Source organism: Gasterosteus aculeatus, chromosome 10 (genome assembly GCF_964276395.1).
Source record: "Gasterosteus aculeatus chromosome 10, fGasAcu3.hap1.1, whole genome shotgun sequence".
Taxonomy (NCBI): domain Eukaryota; kingdom Metazoa; phylum Chordata; class Actinopteri; order Perciformes; family Gasterosteidae; genus Gasterosteus; species Gasterosteus aculeatus.
The window spans coordinates 17,111,778-17,137,260 of NC_135697.1; the positions used below are offsets into that span (position 1 = coordinate 17,111,778).

General features: G+C 47.6%; 2 protein-coding genes and 1 long non-coding RNA gene across 5 annotated transcripts; 2 read left to right on the forward strand and 1 right to left on the reverse strand.

The window, feature by feature from the left end:
- Positions 1-640: 640 nt before the first annotated feature.
- On the forward strand, positions 641-10,003 carry LOC120826985 (uncharacterized). 3 transcript variants are annotated; one of them, XM_040189638.2, is made up of 6 exons: positions 641-772; positions 3,331-4,476; positions 6,114-6,969; positions 7,214-7,548; positions 8,252-8,431; positions 8,524-10,003. In XM_040189638.2, exons 2-6 carry the CDS (start codon positions 3,721-3,723, stop codon positions 8,731-8,733), a joined length of 2,337 nt encoding a protein of 778 aa, XP_040045572.2. In that variant the 5' UTR covers positions 641-772; positions 3,331-3,720; the 3' UTR covers positions 8,734-10,003. The 3 variants fall into 3 exon arrangements, with proteins under 3 accessions (XP_040045572.2, XP_077937276.1, XP_077937277.1); XM_078081150.1 differs by having other exon boundaries at positions 7,220-7,548; XM_078081151.1 differs by having other exon boundaries at positions 7,304-7,548.
- An 820-nt stretch (positions 10,004-10,823) lies between these two features.
- Positions 10,824-14,404, reverse strand: LOC144383507 (uncharacterized). The gene is made up of 2 exons (XR_013450937.1): positions 14,263-14,404; positions 10,824-11,296 (listed from the first exon to the last, which is right to left on the reverse strand). It is a non-coding gene; the product is annotated as an uncharacterized LOC144383507 (long non-coding RNA).
- LOC120826989 (solute carrier family 2, facilitated glucose transporter member 1) lies at positions 14,059-25,368 on the forward strand. The gene is made up of 10 exons (XM_040189646.2): positions 14,059-14,576; positions 17,514-17,615; positions 18,689-18,849; positions 19,616-19,856; positions 19,940-20,102; positions 20,658-20,845; positions 21,085-21,189; positions 21,277-21,375; positions 21,558-21,761; positions 21,945-25,368. Exons 1-10 carry the CDS (start codon positions 14,565-14,567, stop codon positions 22,260-22,262), a joined length of 1,593 nt encoding a protein of 530 aa, XP_040045580.1. The 5' UTR covers positions 14,059-14,564; the 3' UTR covers positions 22,263-25,368.
- The last annotated feature ends 115 nt before the right edge of the window (positions 25,369-25,483 follow it).

A 25,483-nucleotide genomic window follows, 5' to 3' on the forward strand; every position in this document is an offset into this window, starting at 1 on the left:
ATTTACATTGTATTTTTAAACCACGGCTTTTTACATTTTTGCCCAGGGAGCAGTCAGGGGTCAGGTGTCTTGCTCAGGGACACTTCGACATGGAGCAGCCGGGGATCGAACCACCAACCTTCCGGTTCCCGGCGCACCCCCTCTACCCCCTACGTTACCCATCTACTAACATGCATATTTAAGTATATTTAGAGCTTAATGATGCATCAAGACATTTGCAGTTGTTTGAATGGAGTTTAGTTTCATTATTAAACTCAATACTTTGTGTTCTAAATAAAATGCACAGTAAATATCAAATAGGAAACAACAGTCCAGGGAGAAGCACAGAAGGACTTTTATTTACTCCCACAGGCAGTGCAGAAAATACATGGTTTGTTTTTGAGTAGTTCCCACTTCTTTTTTTCTGGACTGCAGCGTTGGTGACTTTCATTCTTACTATCAGTGTACATGTGAACCGCAGCGACGCGTTTACACACTTCTTAAGGACACTAAAGGTCAACGTAATATACAGCACATCAACACGGAAATCCCAAATTGATTACTGATATAAGACAATAGTGTGCATGTGTGCGTCCATGTGTGTGTGAGTGTGCGTGTGTGTGTGTGTGTGCGTGTGTGTGTGTGTGTGTGTGTGTGTGTGTGTGCGTGTGAGAGAGAGAGAGAGAGAGAGACTCAGAGAAGGAGAGAGAGAATCATCCCAAAGCCGATCCTGCTGCAGCTGATCAGCGAGCTGTGAGGACTAAACAGCTTGAGGCTTCTCACATGCCGGCAGGTAAGAAACTTTTAGTTTATTTCTCACGCAGTTATTTGTTATTTCCTCAGAAAAACTCTTTAACCTTGTAAACATGCAGGTTGAACCGTCTCTTCTGAGCTACGAGGCTTCGTATCGCTGGGACACAAAGCGTCTGTTTACAGGGATGTAAATAATTCTCCATTCACTTCAAACCATCCGCACAAGTGTGTCTGTTGTGCAACCTGGTAGATGTAAGGTGTGATAGATTTGGTTATGTGATGGACTTTCTCAGGGCACAGAATTTACAGTTGACCATAAGCTGCAAAGCTTATGTGCTGTAGGTAAATACCGCACATTCAGGACAGCAGTAATTATCTCATTACCTGCCAGCGCAGGTCACATTTGTCTCATAATTCATGTGTGCAATGGTTTGGTACTGGACATGTGATAGAAGGGCGTCTTTTTGTCACCCCTCTACGTCCCGCTACGTCTCTCCACTTATCACGTCTTCATATCTGTCCGCTTGATATTGGACCACTACTGTATTCTCCCCTCCGCTGGCTAATGGTCTTAGCGTAGCTTGACAAGCCACTGCATGTGCACACGTGTGTACACCACCATGGCTTACTGATGACAATGATTGTGTTGTTTACATGGGAACAAGATCCTATTTCATACAGCATCACTACAGTGCTTTGGACTTATTATTCAGTGAAACGGGTCCACCTCCGTGAAGCAGAATCCGTACTGTGAACGGGAGCGATGGGATATTCTTGTTCTTTTAAGACGAACCGAATGTTTGGTCTGATGTCTTTCTTCGCTGTGCGCTGGTTTCACCGTCCTTCAGGGTGTCACCTGGCGATAGATGGCCTTTGTCTAGACATATAATGGTAGAAAAGAGACGGAACGAGGTGGAAGTTTTACTCCAAAGCAGTTTTTGGAAACGCAAGCTGTCCAGGGTAAGAGGTGCATTTTGTAGTGAAGTGAACAAGTGCGCAATCAAAAGTAAAAATTAATTCATATGAAGGATGGACGCCTGCTTTGTGTGTTCAAAAGGAAAGTTCAAGTCCTCCCGTCCAACAAAACGTCCCCCTCATGAAAATTAAACACAACTTATAGTAATAATAATAATATAATATAATAATATCTCACAAAAAGGTGTCTAAGTTAAACTTCGCCATGAAAAGTCTTGAAAAGTCTACTTCAAAAAAAGCTAAAGCTTGAAGAGCTGAACGTCCAGATTAGTTTAAACGCTCAATGGAGAAGCTGAAAACTTGGGTTTGAGTTTTTACACGCCATTGATTGCTTTGCACACGCATGCTCTTTTCCTCTGGTGACAACAAAGGCTCAGCCGTGTGGGGGGGCGGTGGGGCGGTGTGGGTGGGGGATTGGACCCTGTGGCCAATCCTTCGTTAAATAGCAATAAATCCAAGCAATCCAATTTGTCTGCCACCCTGGGGAGGAGGATGCATGTTCCTGTGGTCTCCTGTGTGCATGTAGGATGTTTATCAGAAAAGAATGTGTTTTCTACACTAAAATAAAAACCATTACACATGTTCAATGCAATATAATGTGATCAAAATATTTGCCTTATGTTTAGGTTCAAATGCAGTGGTGCAGTAACCACAGGTGCACAACTGATGGAGCGTCCTACTTTGTTTAGCCACTCAATGGGTCATTGTATTTGCATCAGCAAAGGGGAAATAGCCGTACCTAATGCCCCTGCTGATGCTCTTTGGGCTCATGCGTGACGTCTTGTGCTTCAGTAAAGTATCATGTCTCATAGATCTCCACTAACGTTGTCTCTACGTATTACACGGTGGAGCTCACTGTCAGATTAAGGCCCTTTTCTATTGGCTGCATCTGATTGCCTCATTAAACTGCACTCAGTGACAGACACATAAGACATGTCGAGCAAACAAGCACGGTATAACATTTTGATGAGTAACATTTAGAGGGGCCGGACTAACTATTGCCCTTTAAATCTAATCTTTCTGCAAAGCTGAGCTGATGGGTTGCGGATGCAGCTTCAAACTTCAGTTGACCAGAGAAGAATATTGCCGAGGGGACAAAGCGGCGGAGGTGGACGAGCCGTTAAACCCACCGGCCTCCTGCTCTGCTCATTATCTTACCAAGAACTCAAACTGCTGAGCTGTGGTTTGGGGGGATATTAATTGGCTGTAGTCTTATTACAGTATCGCTTGCTGTAGCCTTGATAATCCCCAACTGCCCCTCCCTCCCCCCTTAGCGCCGTAGACTGCATCACTGAACTTGTGCTGTGGTCTGCTGTCCCCGTGCTGGATATCAGATTGATTGTTAATGAGACAGATCACCTTTGAGGTATTTACAACCCAGAGTCCCTTTTCTTTATGTTTCATTCTGGTCCTCCTCTCGTTCACATCTCGTCCAATTGTTGCTCCGATATTGCTGTGTGAATTATTCATGCTGGGAACTGGAACATACACTCAATAAAATAAAATCAATATACTCAAGTCCTCCTTTGATAAACTAATTCAAAAGTTCCACTTTGATATTTGTCATGTATTCTGTCTCGGTTTGTCTTGACTGGTGTTTGTGGTACCTTCCCCGTCCTCCAGGTAAGAGCAGCCTGGGACCAGATGGGTGGTTAGAAGCCAAAGTTAAAGGGATTACTCTTGGCTGTCGAACACAGGAGGTCCTTGGAGCCGAACAGGATCACCTGGCTGGCGGAGGCCAGACCCCCCCCCCTCCCCTCCCAGGACGCAGGACCTATCGAGCGCAGCTCTCCCGGCGTGTTCACTGGCCATGGAGCCCCGACTTTGAGTTTGTGCTGCTCGCGGAATTAACGCTGACTGGGAGGAGACTTCATCTGGTCTTTCGCTGCTGACATGTGTTGCACCACCACGTCTCCATCCCCCGCGCACGATCTCCATTCATGCTGTTCGTCACATCGAGACTAAGGCCCAGGAGGACGCTGGTCGTTTGTCGAGGAATAACTTGGGCCAAATATGGCCAGAGACGTGAGTCCTCCGAGCCTCATGCCTCTGTCGGCAAGATACCAGGAACGGGATGGCACCTCTCTGGGGTTCATCCTCCCTTCCTTCCCCCTGCGTTTTCTAATTCTCTACTACTTCCTGTCATGTGCGGTGTCAGTAACAGGAAATTTGCCAGGCATTGAATATGACTACGGCATTAGCCCCAAATTTGTCTGCACCCCGATTCCCCCAGAAGCCGACCCAAGCTGCTACTCCCCGCCCAGCGTGCCCCACGGGCCGAGCAGCAACGGCCAAACGAGCGGCCACAACGGCAGCAGCCGGCGCGGCGTGATGTCCGACGAGGCCAAAGCCACCATCTTGCATCTGCGCGAGAGTCTGGTGAGGCAAAAGGAGACCATCCTGGACCAGCGGGAGACCATCAGGGAGCTGACCGCCAAACTCACCTTGTGTGAGGGCTTTGGCGGTCACCATGGCACCGATCGCCACGACAACCACCACGAAAACCATCACGACACCCACCACGATACCAACCACCACGACGGCCGCCCCGATGACCACCGTGGGCATCACGGCGGCCACCATACGCCCCCGCCGTCGCACCATGGGCCTTCCACGTATCACAGCGGCGACCATCACCACTCGCATGGCGGCCACAGGTCGGACCCCCACCCGAGGAAGGCCCCGTCGTACGGGAAGCACAGCTCCTTCTCCCCCGAACAGACGGGCAAAACCCTGCAGACGCTGAAGGAAAGACTGGAGAACTTGCAGGTGGGTGCAATTATTTGTATGTTTACCATACTAATACCAAAGTACTTTAATATTCCACTTAAGTATCATGAAAATGTACTCGTTATGTACTAAATAGTTTACCTTCAGAGTTTCTGGATTGATATTGTTTGTAATAATAGGGGATAGAAGTACGATATTTAGAGGCCGTGAGTAATTGATCTCAGGTTTACTGTAACATCGGTATGATTGTAATTAAAGCAGCAAGTCTCAGGTGAAGAAGGTAAACATTCAGTAAGGGCTTCCGGCGGAGGGCTCAATCCCCCCCACACCTGTATTTCCAGGTCCTCAGGAATGCGTCTGCCAAGGCGGAAGCCTATCAAAGGTTTGACCTAATTGAGGTCATGTCCTGCGTCATCGGGGGTCACAAGCTCAGCCGCAAAATCCGCCCAAATACTGTAAGAAGGAAGTGTTTCATTAGGACATGGTCCCTGTTTAAAAGGGATCTTTTAGTGGCATATGTACTAGTGGAATAAACCTGTGCGTTTTAAGTAGCATTCCTTGTTGGCGCACACACTACTGGTGTGTGCTGGCCCGTTGTCTCTGAGCTAGGGTTAGGGTTAGGGGTTGGCCATGGTCACCATGGCGACCACCACGGCAGCTATCATAGCAGTCGCCGTGGTAGCAACAGGAACAACCATGGCGGCGGTCACCACAATCGCTAGAGGTTGTTCGGCCTGCACACACTCTCTCTCTGCTGGATGTCAGTGTACCAAACAGGAAGCCACTCTAAATGGTACCAGACCCGATACACCTCCAACCATTGCATTACGTGTTCTCTGAGCTATTGTTATCCGTACGTTTATTTAGTGTGTATTCATCCTGATTAATTGCATTTGGGAATTAAGGATCCGTTTGTAAAAGGTTTGAACAACTGATCCATAAGTCCAGGACTCTTTAAATTTAAACGTGAATTTGTTTGATAATGATTGATTATTTTGAAACCTGAGACAAAGCACTCGTTCTTCTTTTCCCACTCGTGTGTAACAACATTTTAACGAGGCTGGGCGCCGCAGCGCGAGACTAAAACCCTGTGAGAGCTTTGCTATCAGGTGGTCTCTGGGCGCTATGAGGGAAGGTGTTGCCCGAAATCCCCTCCGCCTCGCTTGGAGGTGTGAGGCGACACACAGGCGTCACGGGGATTTACCCTCCGTCGCCGCGTCCTCTAACAGGAAGTCTGTGGCGCCGGCCTCTGGCTGGTCTCACCTTCGATTAGCCTCATCCTCCCTGACGCGGCTGTTAATCGCGGCGTGCGCTGGTAGGGAACAAAGCCGGATTTGGTGGTGAGGCAGACGAGGATGAGCGAGGGAGAGGAGGCAGGTGTACAAACTATTTCCTTGCAAATTTATTTGTCATCCCACAGTTAGTGTTTATTCGTTGGATAATGCAGAATTTACTGCAAAGAACTTTTTTTTAAATTTTAAATGAGTCTTTTCTTCACGCTCAGAGCCTTTGACTCATTGAACTTCTTTGTTACATGAAGAAGCAAAGTTCACACTCGACTTTGGAAAGTTTAATAAAACTAACAAGAAGTAACTTCCAAAGCCACATTTTGTTTGTCAACTTGTAACAAATGGGCTGCGCCCCCTTTGCTGACTGATGCTTTGGTGCTTCTGCAGGCCAGGAACTCGTCCAGCTCGTACTCCAGCTCCCTGAGAGAACTCCTCCAGCGGAAGATCACCGCCCTGGAGGAGCAGCTGGACAGCTACTACCGAGATCACCATGACGACCACCGGGACGATCATCACGACGACCACCGCGGAGGGAGCAGCCACCCTGACGACCATCACGACGACCGCCACGATGACCACCACGATGATCACCGTGGCAACGGCCGCCACGACGACCGCCACGATGACCACCACGATGATCACCGTGGCAACGGCCGCCACGATGACCACCACGATGACCACCATGGCAACAGCCGCCACAACGACCACCACGACGACCACCACGGCACAGGTCATCGTGACAACCACCACTATGACCACCGGGGTACTGGTCGGCGTGACGACCATCATGATGACCACCGTGGCAATGGTCATCATGACGATCACCACGGCAGCTATCATAGCAGTCACCACGGTAGCAACAGGAACAACCATCGCGGCGGTCACCACAGTCGCTATAACGACCACCACTACGACTGGCACCATAGCCGGCAGCGCAGTCACCACGGCAACCATCATAGCCCCCACCATGATGAGCACCACGATGATCACCATGGTTACTACGATGATCATCACGATGGCCATCACCATGACCATCACGATGACCACCACAATGACCATTACGATGACCATCACGATGACCACCGTGACAATGACCACCATGACAATGACCACCATGACAATGACCACCAGGAGAGCCGCCGCGGTAACGATCATAGTCCACCCCACACAAATCTGCGAGGGGCGGGGCATGGCAAGCTGGAAACAGTGCTCAGCCAACTGCACCATGGCAACACTGACCACGGTACGCACACACGCAGACACACACACACACAATGTAGAGTGCCATGTGCATATGTAGCCAGTTGATTTGGAAGCCTGTCAACAAAAGGTATATACAAGAGAAGGGGCACTCTTCAGAGAAGGTGATTCAAAGCGATTCCAAGACTGAGCATAAGACTAAACAGAAAAGGCCAGAAAGAGAAATTTAAAACAAGTTTAAAACATGTCTAAATTCAATATCCTGTTTGTGCCCTTGTTGCTACTAGCAACAGATGCTCAACAAAAGCCAACTGCAGAGGGAAGAACACGGACAACGGACGCCCTGAATCTTAACTCTCCCGCCTCCGTCCTACCAGGAAGGAAGCTAAAGACCCCGAACGCCTTCCTGCTCAACTTCCCCGTGAAGACCAACTACATGTACGCCAAGATGAAGCGGCCGCCGGTCAACGAGATCTTCGCCCTGACCATCTGTCTGTGGCTGAAGGCGGGAGCGGGTCCCGGCCTCGGTACCCCGTTCTCCTACGCTGCACCCGGGCAAGCCAACGAGCTGGTGCTCATCGAATGGGGCAGCAACCCAATGGAGCTGTTAATCTGTGACAAGGTAAAAGCGACGCGCTAACTAAGAGCCGTGCTACATCGAGATTTGGATCTCGTAGCCTTTCATTGTGATTCAGGATGCAGTTATGAACCCTTCCACCCGGCCTTTGACCTCTGTACACCGGTAGGAAAGCTAGGCTGCGAGGCCCAATGACGACCTGGCTTCTTTCCTGGAGTAACAACACACTGCCGCTGTACATCAAGGCGTTAGCTTCAACATAGCTTTGCACGTAGCTACGGTAGCTTTGCTTCGTAGAGGAAAGGAGAATAAGTACTTTCTTGTGTTGGTCTGCAGAGTGAAAGTCCTGCTTTCGTTTGACGCGACCTTCCACCCTTCTGTCGTTCTTTGAAAAGATGCCGCTTTCCTTCCTTGCCGCAGCGCTGTGAGCTCAACAAACAAATCAACAAAGCAGTTCATCTGATTATTCTAATTGATTGGCCTAATTGTCTGCTGGGGAGACACTCACAGGAGAGACAAGACCCCACGTTGGCTTTCTTCTCCTCATCGTCTCTCTTGGCAGCCATCGTGCCGATCGATGACTCACAACGCAGATTCTTCTCAGGTTGTCGCCTCGGCCTGATCCCCCTCCGACGCTTTTATCCAAGAGGGGTTTCGTTTGAGGGTTTGTTACAGTGACGCCAGGAAAAGACCCTCCCCCCCAAAAGGAATAATGATCATCTCCGCCTCTCCCTCCCTCTCTTCTCAGGCGGTCACGTTGCCGATAACCATGACCGACGGGAAGTGGCACCACGTGTGCATCACGTGGACGACGCGTGACGGCGTCTGGGAGGCCTACCAGGACGGCGTGAAGAAAGGCTCGGGGCAGAACCTGTCGGCGTGGCGTCCCATCGAGCCAGGAGGGGCCTTCATCCTGGGCCAGGAGCAGGTATGCAGAACAGCCGTTGATGCCGGGGCATCAGCCGCCACTAGAATGTCACTTTTACGACGTTTCAAGCTCAGACTTCTTTTTTCTCCCAGGACACGATGGGGGGGCGCTTCGACGTCACCCAGTCCTTTGTGGGAGAGCTGTCGGATCTCCAGTTCTGGTCCAGAGTGCTGTCGGCCAGCGAGATCTCCACCCAGGCCACCTGCGGGGGCCACCTTGTCGGTGATGTCATGTCCTGGTCCGAGGAGTCAGTGGAGCTCCACGGGGGGCTTGTGCAGGTGCCCTTTGACCCCTGCCACTAAGGCTTCAGAGAGCCGGCGAGTCAACCCCCCCTCCCCCCCCCAGGACTGGTTGGAGAGCGAGATCACAGATCAAACATGGGGATTTATTTCATTGGCCATTTTGCTTTTTTTGTAAATACATATATTGTCTCTACTTTCTGCCTTCTCCACCTGCACCGCCACTGTGGAGGCTCCAGCGGGGAGGGGGGGGGGGGGGGGGGGTCTTGCAAAGAGGAGCGGGTTGCAAGAAGGGCGACATCACTCCCGTCGTACTGAATATCTGCTTGTTTGTTTCATAAGAAAAACTTTTTTACAATTTAGGTAAAATGTGGCGGAACCTGCTGGCGTTTGCACGTTGAGATTTTGGCGGACTGTTTTCTACTAGTATTTCATATTGAAAACTCCTCCTTTTTTGTAGAAACAGTTTGCTTTTGTGTTTCCTGAAAAGAAAAGCGTAATCCATGTATTGTGTGTTCTTTACAACCTTAAAAAAAAATGTCAAGAGTTATGATGTTTAAAAAAGAAAAGTGGGTCAGAAGTTAGCCGGTACTTAAGCTTAAAGTCGCAACATGACGCGCCACCATGTGACCCAACGCCGAGTCCATCATCGCCGAGTCCATCATCCCGTCACCGCGGTAATGCTGATGTCTCCTTCTGCAACCTTCGGCTTACAGCAGGATTTACCTGTGGACAACTGATCCTAACCTATTTCTGACCAGCTCAAACCACAGTGCAGAGTCACACACACACACACACACACGCCCAGAGAAGATGACGGGACGTTGTCGATCTCTGCTTGTAGCTTCACGTTTTTATAACTATATGAGGTTTTTGTACATGTAGCTTGAAAAATTAAAACATGCATTGTGACATTTGTAAATAATGAAATAAGTACATAACCACAGGGTTCGTCGGGTGCTGTTTGGCTCATTTTTAACCCGTCTGAGGTCAACTCAGAAACTCAGAGAGGACGAGCTCTCTTCATTCATTGTAATGAAACGTACAAAAAGGGAGGAGGGGCATCTGTGGTTGTCATGGTGATAGAATAGCTCAGCATCCACAGCTGTAAATACCTGAGCAGGAACGTCCTCAGGAGCTCGATGGAGAAATGAGGAGGACACTGTGATGTCCGGGTCTATTCGCTGGTCTCTGGCTGTAAATATTCAAGGAGTCCACAGCCAAAACTACGAACTGAGTCGTTAAACTTGATAATGCAGAAAATGCTCCGTAACCGCTGTGAAATATGTGTAATGACTGCAGGGTTTTGAATAAAATGATTTATGGTTTGGAACTGGACTACAAACTCCTTTCTTTGAAGATGGTGCAACGCTCGGCACACGTGTGTCGCATTGATTCTCAGAGATGAAGAACAGGTTTCTGCAACTTCACACAAGAGCTCGTGTGCTTCTCAGACCAGCAGTGCAGCTCGGGGGAGCCGTGGTGGGACGAGGGAGGGGGGGGGGGGGGGGTCCACAACAGCCACAAGTCAGTCATTTTTTCCTCTTTTTTTTTGCATTCAAACTTTAAATATGAATCATTTTAACAAAAGAATCCGTGTGGAATCCTGATCTTAAAAGGCTTCACGCAGACCTCGAGCGCATCAAGTGGACTTTTGAAGCTGTTTTAAATGTGACGCTGTTTCACTTGCACGGACCGTGATTTACTGGGTTTAGTGTTAAGTAGAACATTAGCTGACAAGCTCAGGGAGCTTTAGAGATGAGCTGATCAGTTTAAAGCCCAGAGGTGGTGAAACTTTACTTTACTGGAAAATATAAAGAGTCGCAGGTGAGACAGCCGTGAATGGCAAGTGTGCCTTTGAAAACATCTATCAAAACGGATTTCTGTGTTGGCTGCCGATAAGATTCATTTAAATTAACTGAAACACTTTTAAACTCCAATTCAGCTCATTTTAATGAGAAGAACTGTATGTTAAGCTAAACCAGGCAGAAATGCGCTTTAAGAGCTCACTTAATTAAAGGATTACGATGCAGACGTAAATCTATAAGTCTCATAATAAGATAAGATTAATTTAGCAATCAGTCGCGGCTGATCAGGAAGTGTTTTAAGTACAAGTGCAGTTTCTAATAGCAGCCAACGGTTAACTTCAGTTCTTTAAGGATTTTAAATATTTGTTTTATTCTCCACCATGGAAACAGGAGATGAAAAAGTCTTGAAGAAAAAAACAAACTTAGAAACTTGCAGACAAGTGATCATTGTTGAGTGAAAGCATTACAGAAACACAGAATATCCTGAATAGTGCTTGAAAATAAAGATAATTATGTGCAAACCAATATATGCAAATATTAAAATAATAGTAGAGCTTTGATGTGTGTGTGTGTGTGTGTGTGTGTGTGTGTGTGTGTGTGTGTGTGTGTGTGTGTGTGTGTGTGTGTGTGTGTGTGTGTGTGTTGTTTTAACACTCACGGCTGTTTTAATTTCATGATGCGTGTCCTCGAATCACGGTCGCCATGGTAACAAAATAAAGCCTGTCGTTTGTTTGGTACTTCCTTTTTTCCACCAGGAGGCGACCACAGGAGGAGCCGATCATCTACAGATGCTCCTGCTGCTGAGGAGGGAGGCGGCGCTGCGGTGAGGGGAGGGGGAGAGGTGACAACAAACAATAAGGATTCCATTGGAGAAACTGCATCTGAAGAAAACTTTGCTGGGAGATGGAGATGCTGGGTATTAAAAAATACTGCTCAATCAATAATGTACAATATTACCATTTGACTTTATTACACAAAAAAAAGGGCAGAGCACAGGAGGTCCATGAACTAGAAGTATTTAATGGTCTTCAAAGACGCTTGCTGTAGGATTTTCTATCAGCCTATTTTTAATTTAATTTTAAGTTAATGAATAATATTTCGGCCTATTGAAAACTAATCGTTACGCCTTCGTTTGAATGTTTGGTTCAGGCAACCTTTGTTTTGTTCAGCTACATTCATCCTCACAATCATCATCATCATCATCATCATCCTCACAATCATCATCATCCTCACAATCACAATCATCATCATCATCATCATCATCGATAGAGAAGCTCGTCTGGATCACCCGGTTGTGAATTTCCCCATTGAGGGACTGATAGAGATGTTACACACATGTACCTGCGCGGAGTGTCCACCGGGGGGCGGTGCCACCCCACTAGCGTCATTCCCTCTACCCAGCATGCACCGCGAGTGAGCCGCTCTCTACGTCATAGCGAGTCTTGCCGCGGAGAAAGAAAGGGAAACCGTTTTTTGACTTCAGCGCGTTGTGTTTGTGCTCATGTTTTGTGTTAAACGTACACAGCGTGCATTAATAATAGAGGCTGATTGTCAATAAAGGTTGTTTAACAATAGACGAGTCTGTTAGTCTGGTTAATTCGGTTTGTAACACACTTACTAAACAGTGTTTGAAGGTGTTTAAATAAGTGCTCAGTATTATCCATCGTTTGTCTGAGCGGTTTGGGGATAAAAATGTCCTTTTTCAAGACACACATTCTCTCGCTGTGTCTTTAGTCCTCATGGTCCTCTGACGTCTCTCTACTGTGTCTCTAGTCCTCGTGGTCCTCTGACGTCTCTCTACTGTGTCTCTAGTCCTCGTGGTCCTCTGACGTCTCTCTACTGTGTCTCTAGTCCTCGTGGTCCTCTGTCTCTACTGTGTCACTAGTCCTCATGGTCCTCTGTCTCTCTACTGCGTCTCTAGTCCTCATGGTCCTCTGTCTCTACTGTGTCTCTAGTCCTCATAGTCCTCTACTGTGTCTCTAGTCCTCATAGTCCTCTACTGTGTCTCTAGTCCTCATGGTCCTCTGTCGCACAGAAACCCAGCAGCCTGAAGATGGAGAACTTCCGGACCGCTCCATTCAACGCTCGCTTCCCAAACACCAACCAGACCTGCAACTGTTTCCAGAACTGTAAACCCCCTACGATTGACCCCTCGGGTGGCGTTCCTTCATGGCTCCTTGGAGGCTCCTTGGAGGCTCCTTCGAGGCTCCTTCAAGGCTCCTTCAAGGCTCCTTTATGGCTCCTTCGAGGCTCCTTTAAGTGTCCGCTGAGCCGTTGCTTCAGTTCCTCTCAGCACCGGATCCGGAGGTCACATGATCCTTGGGGCTTTTTCGTTGGGGATGCTTTAGGGCGGGGCTCACTGTGATTGACAGGTCTGACTTTTCTTCTTCTTGCTCTGTTTTCTCTGCAGATTTCCACAGTTGCAACAAAGCTCTGTCAGCCAAGGAGCAGCACACGGCGCCCTGCGAGCGGCACCAAAGGGTCTACAAGAGCCTCTGCCTCATGAGCTGGGTTTTAATCCTCTCATCCACCACGCACACACAGATGCCTCCTCAGTCCCTTTTCTTTAGGCTGCTCTCTCGCACCCTCAGGTCCAGAAATGGGACGACCAGTTGGAGGCGAGAAGTTTCCCCCAGAAAGATCTGATGGGACGCATCGCCCCGTCTTCAATGAGCACCTGTTCTCTCTGTACAGAAATGAGTAAATAAATGATATAATGCCACTGTTGCAGGTTTTATTATTATTTTCTTTTTTAAACTGGGGTCTCCACATCAGCAACATGAAGTATCAGGAGAACAAATATATTTGTTAAAGGTGTTTTTCTTTTCTTTTTGAAAAGGGACAGCAGTGTAACATTAAATATTCCTGCAGGTTTAGTTAAATGATTAACTGTTAAATATGATTTTTCTCTTCAATTAGCACGTTGACAAGATTCAAGAAATCCTGAATACAACGTTTCTCTCTTTTTAAACATTTAGGTCGGCATGGTGGAGAAACGACAAACTTTTTCCACTTTTTTGTCTGTGTTTAATATTTCGGTTTCCTCAAATCGATATTTAGATATCAAAAACAGTACATTTCTCAAGGAAGCAAAGGCTTTGCACGAGGAAGGTGATTTCAAGTTCAAGTACAGGAAGTAAAAGTGTTTGAAATAAAGAACAAAAAAAAGCTAATGTCTTTACCTAAAACGGTCTGATTGGTTCACTGTACAGATTAAAGTAGTACAGAAAAAACTGCACATCGGAGGTTAAAAAGCAGCTCGCATTCCACTCAGAGGCTGTTCTGGAGCTTTTGCTTGCACCACCTGTTCTCCATCATCACCCTCAGAAACAGACACTATCCTCCCCGTGAGGTTCTCTCGGCGGCTACAAATCACCCGGATCAGCCGGCTGCCGCGTGACCCGTTGTCACAGCAACGGACCGCATCAGCATCCGCTGCATCAGCACCATCCGGCAGCTTCTTTCAAGGTCGCGGGACGCATCATGGGAAGGAGAGGAGGACACCGGCGCGCGCGGGGTGGGGGGGGGTCTCAAAATTCCTCACGACCCTTCGGAAGCTCCACCGACGCGCATGCGCGTCACCGCATTCGCGAGCTAAACCCAGCAAGCAACCGAGTGAAGGGCTGCGGCCGTCATAGGACACGGGATGCGGTGACGATGCACTCCAGTCACGAATTTCTGCACGACGAAGCGGAGGGGCGGGGCCACGTCACGGCATCCCAGGATTCCGGTTTGCCATTGGTTGACAGGGGGGTAAAATAATTAAAGAAACACAAACACTTACGTGCGGTTGTCCTCGTTCCTCTCCGTGCGAGTCGGATCTTCGTCCCGGAAGGTGAGCGACGTCAGCGACACGGAGACAACGAACCATCGCACTCCACGTCCCGGTGCCTCGAGCTTCGAGCGGGGTCCATCCAATGCGTGATATCGATCAGCAGTGAAAGGTCGTGTTCTACCCGGTACCACGGACAGCGCCTAAAAAGGAGTGCTCCTTTTCCCGCAGCTGAGGGCGCCGGCGGGCGGGTCCTGCGGAGCTTCTTCTCCTCCACCCGCTGCATCCTCGTCACTCGGAGCGGACGTCAGAAGATGGCAGGGAAGGCAAGTGTGATTTGTTCACGATTCTCGTGAAGGGAAATGTATTTTATCCTGAGGCTCGAGGTCAGGAGGGAAACGTTCAAACTTCCGTCTGCTCAAACAAAACAGCTTCGGTTCGTTTGAAAAGCAGAAACTATTCCAACAACAGAGTATGAAGTCTGAATTTGATGCTTAGACTGGAGTTTACATAATCGCAGTAGTAGAAATAGACCAGAATGCAATGCAGCAGCGAGACGCCTCTTCACAAGCTGAAAAAAGCACTTTGTGTTGCCATGCCGACGGTCCCCGCGTGTTGGCCCGCCTCACGCACACGCTGCCACATCACACTAAAGCGTTGCATCTATGTCAACACGCCATCATCATCATCATCATCATCATCATCATCATCATCATCATCATCAATGTTATTTGTAGTTGTAGTTGTGTCTCTTTTTAGTCGTTGTGTTTCTCTTCCTCTTGGTTTCACTGCAGTTGAGTTGATTTTCTCTGTGCTGCCTGGATGTAGGTCACATGTTGTCCCTGCGCTTGTGTGTGTGTCCACACACACGCACACACACGGCAGTACGCGCTATAGTGTCACTTTAGTGTGGGGGAGGGGTCGGGGGTCTGAATGGGTGACGTGCCTCGGGGTCTTGGCGCCTGTGAATAAAACTCTCCGTTGCCGTGGAGATGAAGAAAGGAGGGGGGGGGGGGATGGGGGCGACGTGGTCCCTCGTGGTTGGGTGGAGGCCGAAACGAGAGCGCTTTATTGAGGCCGACGGGGAGATGGCGGCATGTTTACAGACACTGCTGTGGCGCCGCGGGCGGGCGTTACAGGAGCCGCTGCTGACACGCCTCCTATCTCACCTCATCCGTTGTCTTCATGCAGACGGCAGAAGACAAAACCCTCTCACCATCTTTTTGTCAAACCTGAGGGACACGTGGTATTGGAATCGTGTCACCAAGACGCTGGTCACCGTAGTAACGCAGCATCGGTTCAGCAGCAACAGGCGGCTCAAGGGGAACTTCATTGCACGTCCTTTTAAAAGGGCCCACAAAGGTTCTGCTTCTTTTAAACAAATGCTAAAGTGTCTTAACAAGCAGTTGCGTTGGTATTTGTCCCACACGCTGCTGTAATCAATCCTCATCTGAGACACATCATTCTTACTGAGTCACTGTGACTTGACAAAAAAACACAACAGAGGGCGGGCAGAGTCCATGAGGAAGAGGAACGAGCTCCGTGTGTGTGTGTGTGTGTGTGTGTGTGTGAGTCCTCAATCATTACATTACATGTCATTTAGCTGACTTACAATAAGTGCATTTCAACCATAAGGAAACCAAACCAATCAGCAGCATTTGGATCACGTGATGCACTCAGGGCTCCTCCCTTCCTGTCTCATTAGTCAACTGAAGTGATGACGATGATGTTTTCCGTTTGTGTCTCAGTTTAAAATCACCTTCAAATACAACTTCGTAGTTTGAACGACCATTGCCTATAGTGAAATAAATGCTTCTGCTCCATCGATAAGTAATTACAGTGACCGTTTATCTCATTTCTCTAAGATATGTTTCATTGTCATCCCTGCACATTGGGATCGATCATCCGGCTTAAAGGTTCCACCTGTGGAGGAAAGAGAATCTACTTTATCTCTGGTCTCATTTCTGTAAACAAACGATAAGTCAGGTTTTCACCAACGAGAGCTGCAGACGACAGACACACAAATGTCTGTATCCGCTGACCGGATTATCGATCGCTCGTAAATGTCAGCAGAATCCTCAGGGAACGTATCCAGGGAACGAATGCAAATAAAGATTTATTTAATTAACCTTGAGAGCTGGAAAACATTTGCGCCTCCCACCGCGGAGATCCCTGTTGCCATGGAGATGTCATCTGGTGACTGACATCCACCTGCTGCAGCTCGGCCCCGGGCATAAACTAACATGTCAAAGATGAGAGATGTGGTTTCTTCCTCCTGCTCGTTCGTTATCGTCACACACGAGGACGCCTCCTCCTGTGGTATCGCTCATTTTAAAAGGCGCGATGAGTCATCTCACGGCTCGCTGGCTCGATTCAGGGCCCGAGCAGGGAGTTTGTGAGATGTCTGTCGTGAAAATGAATGAAAACCAAATGTGCTTCCGCTTCCATCTACTGCTCACTCAGTTTATTTATTTATGGCGTTAAATCATTCTGAGCTTTGAGTAGTTCCACTTCGACCTTTAACTAATTTCCCGTACGCGTTCGCCTCTCTGCCTCTGATTGGTCCTCTCTGGCCGACGCCCATCCGTCCGCAGTGAATCCAGAGAAGTGCAGTGGGCGCTGATATTGCGTGACCTCAACCCGGGGATGTCGCACCAAGGGCAGTGATCAGCTGAGGCCTCTCCAGGACGCCGTGTCGTATAGCAGCTGCACGTTCTGCAGCAGCGAGTCCATTTCCTATTACTAAATATGAGCACCCTCGCTTTTAGAAGTTGAGGGAAATCTGTCAAATGCCTCATGAAGAGATAACTAAAGAAAAATGGAAAACACATTCAGGATGATAATAAAGACTAAAGAGCCTAAAACCTCTTAAAAGATCTGGTCGTCATGACGCCAGTGGCTCCTGTAATACTGTAGTTGATGTCATCACGTAGAGATTATGGATTATGGAGGTGGACAGCTTCATTATTGAATTTATATGTGAGATATATTTAAGAAATAGTAATAAATTAATAAAAAATCAAATGTGTATTTTGTCTCTGTTCCCCTAGTCTAAAGGAAGACATTTAAACAGGTAGAAAGACGTTCAGAGCCGCTGTGTCGTAATGATTCTAGTGTAAATATCATGTATGTGATATTATTGTTTATGCATCACTGACCTCAAGAGCTCAGCTTTCATGTAAGAACGTCTCTCTCTCTCTCTTTCCTCCACCTTTACCTTCATCCATCTTATGTCTGCTGCCCTCCCTCATCCCCCCCTGCAGGAGAACCAGGTGACGGGTTACCTCCTCTTCTCTCTGGGCACCGCCGTCATCGGCTCCCTGCAGTTTGGTTACAACACCGGAGTCATCAACGCTCCGGAGCAGGTTGGTGACTCGATAGTATTTCACATCGGGGCGCGTAGTCTGATGCCTGAAAAACCCAAACCCGAGAGATTAAAGTGGAACGGTGCAGCTCTACACAGAATGATGACAAGAGCTTCCTACCGACAACTATGCTGCTTCAATGATACTGCTTCTCCATCAATGATACTGCTTCTCCATCAATGATACTGCTTCTACTTCAATGATACTGCTTCTCCACCAATGAGACTGCTTCTCCATCAATGATACTGCTTCTCCATCAATGATACTGCTTCTACTTCAATGATACTGCTTCTCCACCAATGATACTGCTTCTCCATCAATGATACTGCTTCTCCATCAATGATACTGCTTCTCCATCAATGAGACTGCTTCTACTTCAATGATACTGCTTCTCCACCAATGATACTGCTTCTCCATCAATGATACTGCTTCTCCATCAATGATACTGCTTCTACTTCAATGATACTGCTTCTCCACCAATGAGACTGCTTCTCCATCAATGATACTGCTTCTCCATATATGATACTGCTTCTACTTCAATGATGCTGCTTCTCCATCAATGATACTGCTTCTCCACCAATGAGACTGCTTCTCCATCAATGATACTGCTTCTCCATCAATGATGCTGCTTCTCCATCAATGATACTGCTTCTCCATCAATGATACTGCTTCTACTTCAATGATACTGCTTCTCCATCAATGATACTGCTTCTCCATCAATGATACTGCTTCTCCATCAATGATACTGATTCTACTCCAATGATACTGCTTCTACTCCAATGATACTGCTTCTACTTCAAAAATACTCCTTCTACTCCAATAATACTTCTTCTATTCCAATGATACTGCTTCTACTTCAAAAATACTCCTTCTACTCCAATAATACTTCTTCTACTCCAATGATACTGCTTCTACTTCAGCAAAAACCAAGTGAAGACATTTGCTCCTCAGGTATCAGCTGAATAAAAGAAGACCCTGGATACACTCTCAGTCCTTATGCTAAGCTAACCTAATCAACCTGTGCCGACCTCAGTGCGCTTCCCTCTTAAAATCGTCTCTCCTTCCACCACCAGAAACTCCGATCTTTCTTCAACGACACCTGGGTGGAGCGCTATGGCGTCCCCATCACCCCGGGGGTCTGCACCATCGTCTGGAGCATCTCCGTCGCCATCTTCAGCGTGGGCGGCATGGTGGGCTCCTTCAGCGTGGGCGTCATGGCGAACCGCTTTGGCCGGTAGGAAGGTTGTTTTGCACTCCAGTGATCGGGGGTTTCTTCTCACTGGGACGCGTCACGTGTCGTCACGTGTTCTGTGCTTTTTGGAGTTTTGTGTGTTTTGTGTTTCACTAATTGGCTCCAATGTTGCTTTTTATCCATTTCACTCTGAGTTTGACCTGGAGCACTACAACACAACCAGTTTATTCTTTCTGCTGTGAAACTGTTTTGACAACTTCCACCAAAGTGAATAAAAAAATGATATGAACAACAAGAAGCTTCTGCTTTAGCGTTAGAGAAAATAAACTATAAAGTAGATTCACTAAAAACAGGGCCCCGGCTCTCTCCTACGTCTGTGTCAATTCAAACGTATAAGATTCAGGGTTTCTAGAATAGCCATTTATCCCTAAACTAAGCTAATAACCTCTCATTCTTGCTCCATACCTGGTGTTTTCGTTGCTTGGAAAGGAGACATTCGTCAGATACGATCATCCTTTATTTATATCTGCTTAGCCAGCCAGCCGCCATGTCTCTTTATTCCTTTAAATACATGCACACACACGTTATAATAACAAATAAGAGACAGACAGCCTGACCCTTTATCTTTACACACACACTATAAAACTGGAATATATCTGTCAATGATCTAATTAGACAGGAAAGCAGCTGACATTCACGTCCGCTCAGGTCAATTAGCCCTAATGTCGTCCCAGGAACTCAGAAAAAGAATACAAGAAACCAATAGATTCATTTCGTGTCTCCCCCAAACCCCCCTCACCCTCCTCAGGCGTCGCTCCATGTTCCTGGTGAACTGCCTGGCGGTGATCGGCGGCCTCCTCATGGGCTTCTCCACCATCTGCTCCTCGTATGAGATGGTGATTGCTGGGCGCCTGGTCATCGGCCTGTTCTGCGGCCTCTTCACCGGCCTGACCCCCATGTACGTTGGCGAGGTGTCGCCCACGCCCCTCCGTGGGGCCTTCGGCACCCTCCACCAGCTCGGTGTGGTGGTGGGCATCCTGATTGCTCAGGTGGGCAGGGACCTCCATACCATGTCTCAGCGTGTGGTCCGGTTAGCTTCGGATGGGTTGTTCAGCTCTGTTGTGGTGTTTAGATCTTTGGTCTGGAGGCTCTGCTGGGCTCAGCCAAGCTGTGGCCCCTGCTGCTGGCCCTCACCGTGGCCCCCGCTGTGCTGCAGTGCATCCTGCTGCCCTTCTGTCCGGAGAGCCCCCGCTTCCTGCTCATCAACCTGAAACAGGAGGAGCAGGCCCGCAAAGGTACCGCGACAACACCACCGCTTCTGTGTACAATTTATATTTATTATCAACACTTCTACTGACGATACTGCTGCTAGTATTTCAAATACTTCTTATTCTACTGACGATACTGCTGCTTCTATTTCAAATACTTCTTATTCTACTGACGATACTGCTGCTTCTATTTCAAATACTTCTTATTCTACTGACGATACTGCTGCTTCTATTTCAAATACTTCTTATTCTACTGACGATACTGCTGCTTCTATTTCAAATACTTCTTATTCTACTGACGATACTGCTGCTTCTATTTCAAATACTTCTTATTCTACTGATGATACTGCTGCTTCTATTTCAAATACTTCTTATACTACTTATTCTACCGATTGTATGACGTACTTCATTGGTGAGCGGTGGTCATGTTGCAGCTTCAGAGAGTCCTTGAACAGGCAGAAGGTTTTGGTGTCTGCCAACATGTGTCCGGGTGGCGTTTGTGGCGCGTTTGATCCGCCCCTCGTTGACAGAAAAGAACCCGTGAAGGAGAAAAGCCACTTAGTGTGGGTGTCGTGTGTTCAGTGCTGGTGCGCCTGCGCGGCAGCGAGGACGTCAGTAAAGACATGCAAGAGATGAAGGAGGAGAGCGCCAAGATGGCCATGGAGAAGAAGGTGACCATCCCCGAGCTCTTCCGCTCGCCGCTGTACCGCCAGCCGCTCCTCATCGCCGTGATGCTGCAGCTCTCACAGCAGCTGTCAGGGATCAACGCTGTGAGTCAGGACGACACACACTCACACACACACACACACACACACACACACACACACGCTCTGTCAGCATCTGCTGGTTCCTCTGGTTCATTCAAACACGCATAATAAATCATCACATAGTACGTATCACAGATCAAGCTTTAATCTCACCGAATGTGAAATGAATGTGAAAGCTGGAGGCGGTGAATAGTGTAACCCACGTTTATTTGATTTCAGCTATAAGACCTTTTGTCCCTCAGGTGTTCTACTACTCCACGGGCATCTTCGAGTCGGCCGGAGTGAAGCAGCCCATCTACGCCACCATCGGAGCCGGCATCGTCAACACCGTCTTCACCGTGGTTTCCGTGAGTGACCGCCGGCGGCGTGGTCTTTCTCCCCGCTGTGATCGTCTTTCGTCGCCTTCATCGCCGTCTCTGTCCTCTGTCCTCCAGCTTTTCCTGGTGGAGAAGGCGGGTCGAAGGACTCTGCACCTGGTGGGATTGGGCGGGATGGCGATCAGCGCGGTGCTCATGACCGTCGCCCTGCTGCTGGTGAGTCCTGGAAGAGACTCATGTGACGTCGTCTCAGCTCCTCGAGCGTCCATCATTCTTTGATGAGGACCTCGCATAATATCAGCCCCAATGAGCTTGTTTGATCGGGACGTAGGTTTGTAATTCATGGAGTATATGTTTTCTCAATGTCTGATGCCCCCCCCCCCCTCCCCGCTGAGCAGAAGGACATTCCCGTTATGAGCTACATGGCCATCGTCGCCGTCATGCTGTTCGTGGCCATGTTTGAGATGGGCCCCGGTCCCATCCCGTGGTTCATTGTGGCCGAGCTCTTCTCCCAGGGGCCCCGGCCCGCCGCCATGGCTGTGGCCGGCTGCTGCAACTGGACGGCCAACTTCCTGGTTGGGATGAGCTTCCCCAAATTAGTGGTACGTGCTGGTTCGGCTCGTTTTCTTTGTTATGAAGGTTTTGGTTGTTTTGTCCTTTATTACATCCTCAGAGTGTCTTTTATACTAAACATTAAGAACATCGACAGATAGATGATAGATGGGTGGGTAGCTAGAACTCTCAGCGTGTTACATCTGATATACCCCCCCCCTCCTCCCCTCCAGGAGTGGTGCGGGCCTTGGGTCTTCCTCATCTTCGCGACCTCCCTCATCTTGTTCTTCATCTTCACCTACCTCAAAGTCCCAGAGACGAGGGGCAAGACCTTCGACGAGATCGCCCGCAGCTTCGGCGGCGACCCGCTTCCCACCTCCTCGTCCGTCGAGGACCCGCCCGCCAGCGCCAGCGCCGCCACCACGCTGCCGGCCTCCCCGGTGAAGGAGAAGGTCCCGCTGGTGGAGGCGGCGCCGGCTCCCACCTCTGAAAGCACGCCGCTTCAGGATAAGCCTGGATCGACGGCGCGGGAGAGCGTGGAGCAGCTGTAGGACGAGTTTTAGCGGGTGGAGGCGGGGTTCTAAAAGAAGGAAGGATCACAGATTTTAATATAAACTGTATCATTTTATAATAGAACTACGGAGAACGACAGCATTCTCAACGTGCAGGCTTTGACCTCCAAAAGGTCACGCTTTCTGCTTTGGCGGCGACTCGTCAGAGTTCTCGTGGTTCTTCCTTCTTTTGGATCCTCCCTCACGTCACCGTGCACCACTACACATTTAACCTACTGTACATTCATTCAATTGTTCTCCAGGCAGCCGCGTCTAGTCAGGGCGACACTTTAGTACCCAAAAAACGTCGTGGGACGACCGGTACCAGCGGGGGGGGTGGGGGTCGGGTAGATGTAGAGGAGAGCGTCCTCTGCGGTTGCGTAGGTCACGTGACGCAGCACACGCGTCCTCTGCCTGGCCGTTTGTGGAGTCCAGGCGGACGTCTCCGTGTTTCTAGTGCAATGTACCTTGGTTTCCTTTAGTAAGGTTGGATTATCCGTTTAGGCGTTTTTTTGGAAGCGTAAGAGGGGTTGTTACAGATGTTTGCCCCGCCTACAGATGTTGACTATGAGCTTTTTGGCGGAAGGGCAGAACTTTGTCGACCTAAACGCTCTCGTCCGCTTTTGGGTTCATGGGGGTTTAAAGTTGTAAACCTCAAGTTGATTTGACTGTAATCGGTTACTCCGCCCCTCATTTCCTTGTGTTAAGTTGCATTACACCAGTCAAAAGTTTGGAAACACTTTCTCATTGAATTGAATGAGAAAATGTTTTGACTGATTTATTTCTTTTTCTTTAATTGATGTTTAACAGAGAATTTTTATATTTATTCTTTAAGTCTTGAACTCGTCATTGGTTTCTTCTGTGGTTTATGAATCGGTGAATATATATTAGTGACAGAAGATGTTGAATCTTGTGGATTATTGCTTCACTGTATTGGAGGAATAACGCAGGCCGGGACAAGAATGTGTCGTCTTTTTGTGGTTTTATCCGTGTAGATTACAGTAGGGTGACGTGCAATATTTTATTTTGTCAACTAATAGATGAGTATTTATGTATTCTTTAGAGATTGACTTTTGTGTAAATGATATAATGATATAACTTACTAAAGCTAATTAAGAAACCCGTGTGAAGCTTCTGCTGCTGAGGATCTTCTTAAGATGCACTTTGTTAACCAGACGAGCAGCTAAATGAGCATTAGAGCCACAACCAGCGATGTAGCAGCCAAAGTATATCTACCTGAGATCCAGCGTATATCTGCTGCTATTAGAATAGGAGTCGTATAAAATGTGCTGCAGCCTAAACACTGTAGGAGCCGATAGCGAGAAGGGGAAACTAAACGGGCGGAGCTAATAGTGTAATAAACAAGTTAAACGATTCCTGACGTTAGATTAGAATAAATAATCCAGAAGATCTACACAGCGAGAAACGGCAACTTTGAGCAAACTTGATGGCATTAGATAATGAGACCTTGAATAACTGGCATGAGATGTCTGAAGCACCTTGGAACAGATTAAATCAGAGTTGATCTTTGGTGGGAAGGACGGTTCTGCCTTCTCGTCAAAATGATGAAATCCATTTTTCTTGAAAAGGAAAAAATCCTTTGGTGTGAGATTGTTGTCTCGTTCTGTGTGTTTCAGAATGCTGACGTTACACTGAAAGCAGCTTTTTACGACATTGTGACAACATATAATAATTATACGTGCCAACGTGGAAATATTTCCAGCATTTTCCGATTCAATGGGATCATTTGAGGTATTGAATCTATTTAGAAAGTTTCTCATTGAGGGAAAAAAGTGAAAACATTCACAGCGTTTCTCATCGTTTTGAGATATTTTAAGTCTGACTAACCTGCTTATATGGAGCTTTTGAATAATTAAATAAAAGCATCGGACAGTGAGCTGAGCTCCCATAACAACATGAGTGAGTTGTATCGAGGCTGGTTTTATTTGTCGGTTCCAAACTCTTCGCTTCAGTCGGCCATGTTGTTTCTATTTCCATGCATCAGCAGCACTGTGCGCCGTGTTTGTGAGTGTGTAACACAAAGTAGGTGTTCTCTATCGTGACACCAGTGATTCATGCTGCACTTTGACAACATGTTTATTTATTCATGTTTTGGGAAGATATTTAAGGTATTTACTCTCTCTTCCCCTTTTTTAAACTCTGACAGTTTGAGACAGCGTGTCCGACACCGGGAAGCCGTCGCACCAACAACTAAATGATTTCTCCAAACAAAACAAACACTGCCCATTAACGAGTGAGTTCGATGACGTCGCAGCCAACAAATAATCACAAAACAAGTGGCTGACTCAAAGATTCACACATGTACGACACCTGGACCCGGATCCAGACCATTGACATCTACTGTATGCATACAGAGATAGGAGAGAATTCACTTGTAAATATATATTTTAAGAGAAAAGTATTTATCCGTTGACCTGCTGAGTCATACGTGTGTGTGTGTGTGTGTGTGTGTGTGTGTGTGTGTGTGTGTGTTATTTTTCCTTTGGGGCACATGTGTTTATTGTGTAGAAGGTGGGGGGATTCGGGGAACATCTCTGCTCATTTTGCTGTTTTTCCTTCACTCACAATTTATCCGTGTGCCTGATCAGAAGATGGGTTCATTTCTGTCTTGTTTTTATGGGCCTTGTTGTCGTCCTTTTATCAGTGTTTAGAGCCAAAGAGTGAACCTCATAGCCGGTGAATGTTACAGGCTCACAACTCGACTGATTAACCTTCACCTCTGAGATGTGTCTCTGCCTTTTCCCTTCAAACCAAGTCTGATTCAATCTGCAATACACGTGCACACTTCTGCATCTGGACCCGTCTACTGTCAGCACGCCGTGATTGTTGTATTGTTGTTGTTTGTTGGGTCCTGACCAGTGTGTTCCAGGTTGTGTACATAAGTATTTGGCTGTTCGTACCTCTCTGCAGCTCACGCTTTCACAGACGGACCCGTCATGTGATCTTTGACACAAACCGGCGTGTTCTGAGATGAGGGGGATCCACCGGGTTTATTCAAGCTCTCTGAAACTGTTTCACCTGTTTGTGTTGTGTATATATATACCGGATCTACGGTTGTTCAATAAAATATTCATCATCCCACAAGGTGTGAATGTGTACATCAAAGTCTTTCTTTTCTCATTCTAGGATTTTATTTTATTCATTATGGGATACTAAAGATGGTGAACTTAAACTCTTCATATTTTCTTTTTTTCTTTATA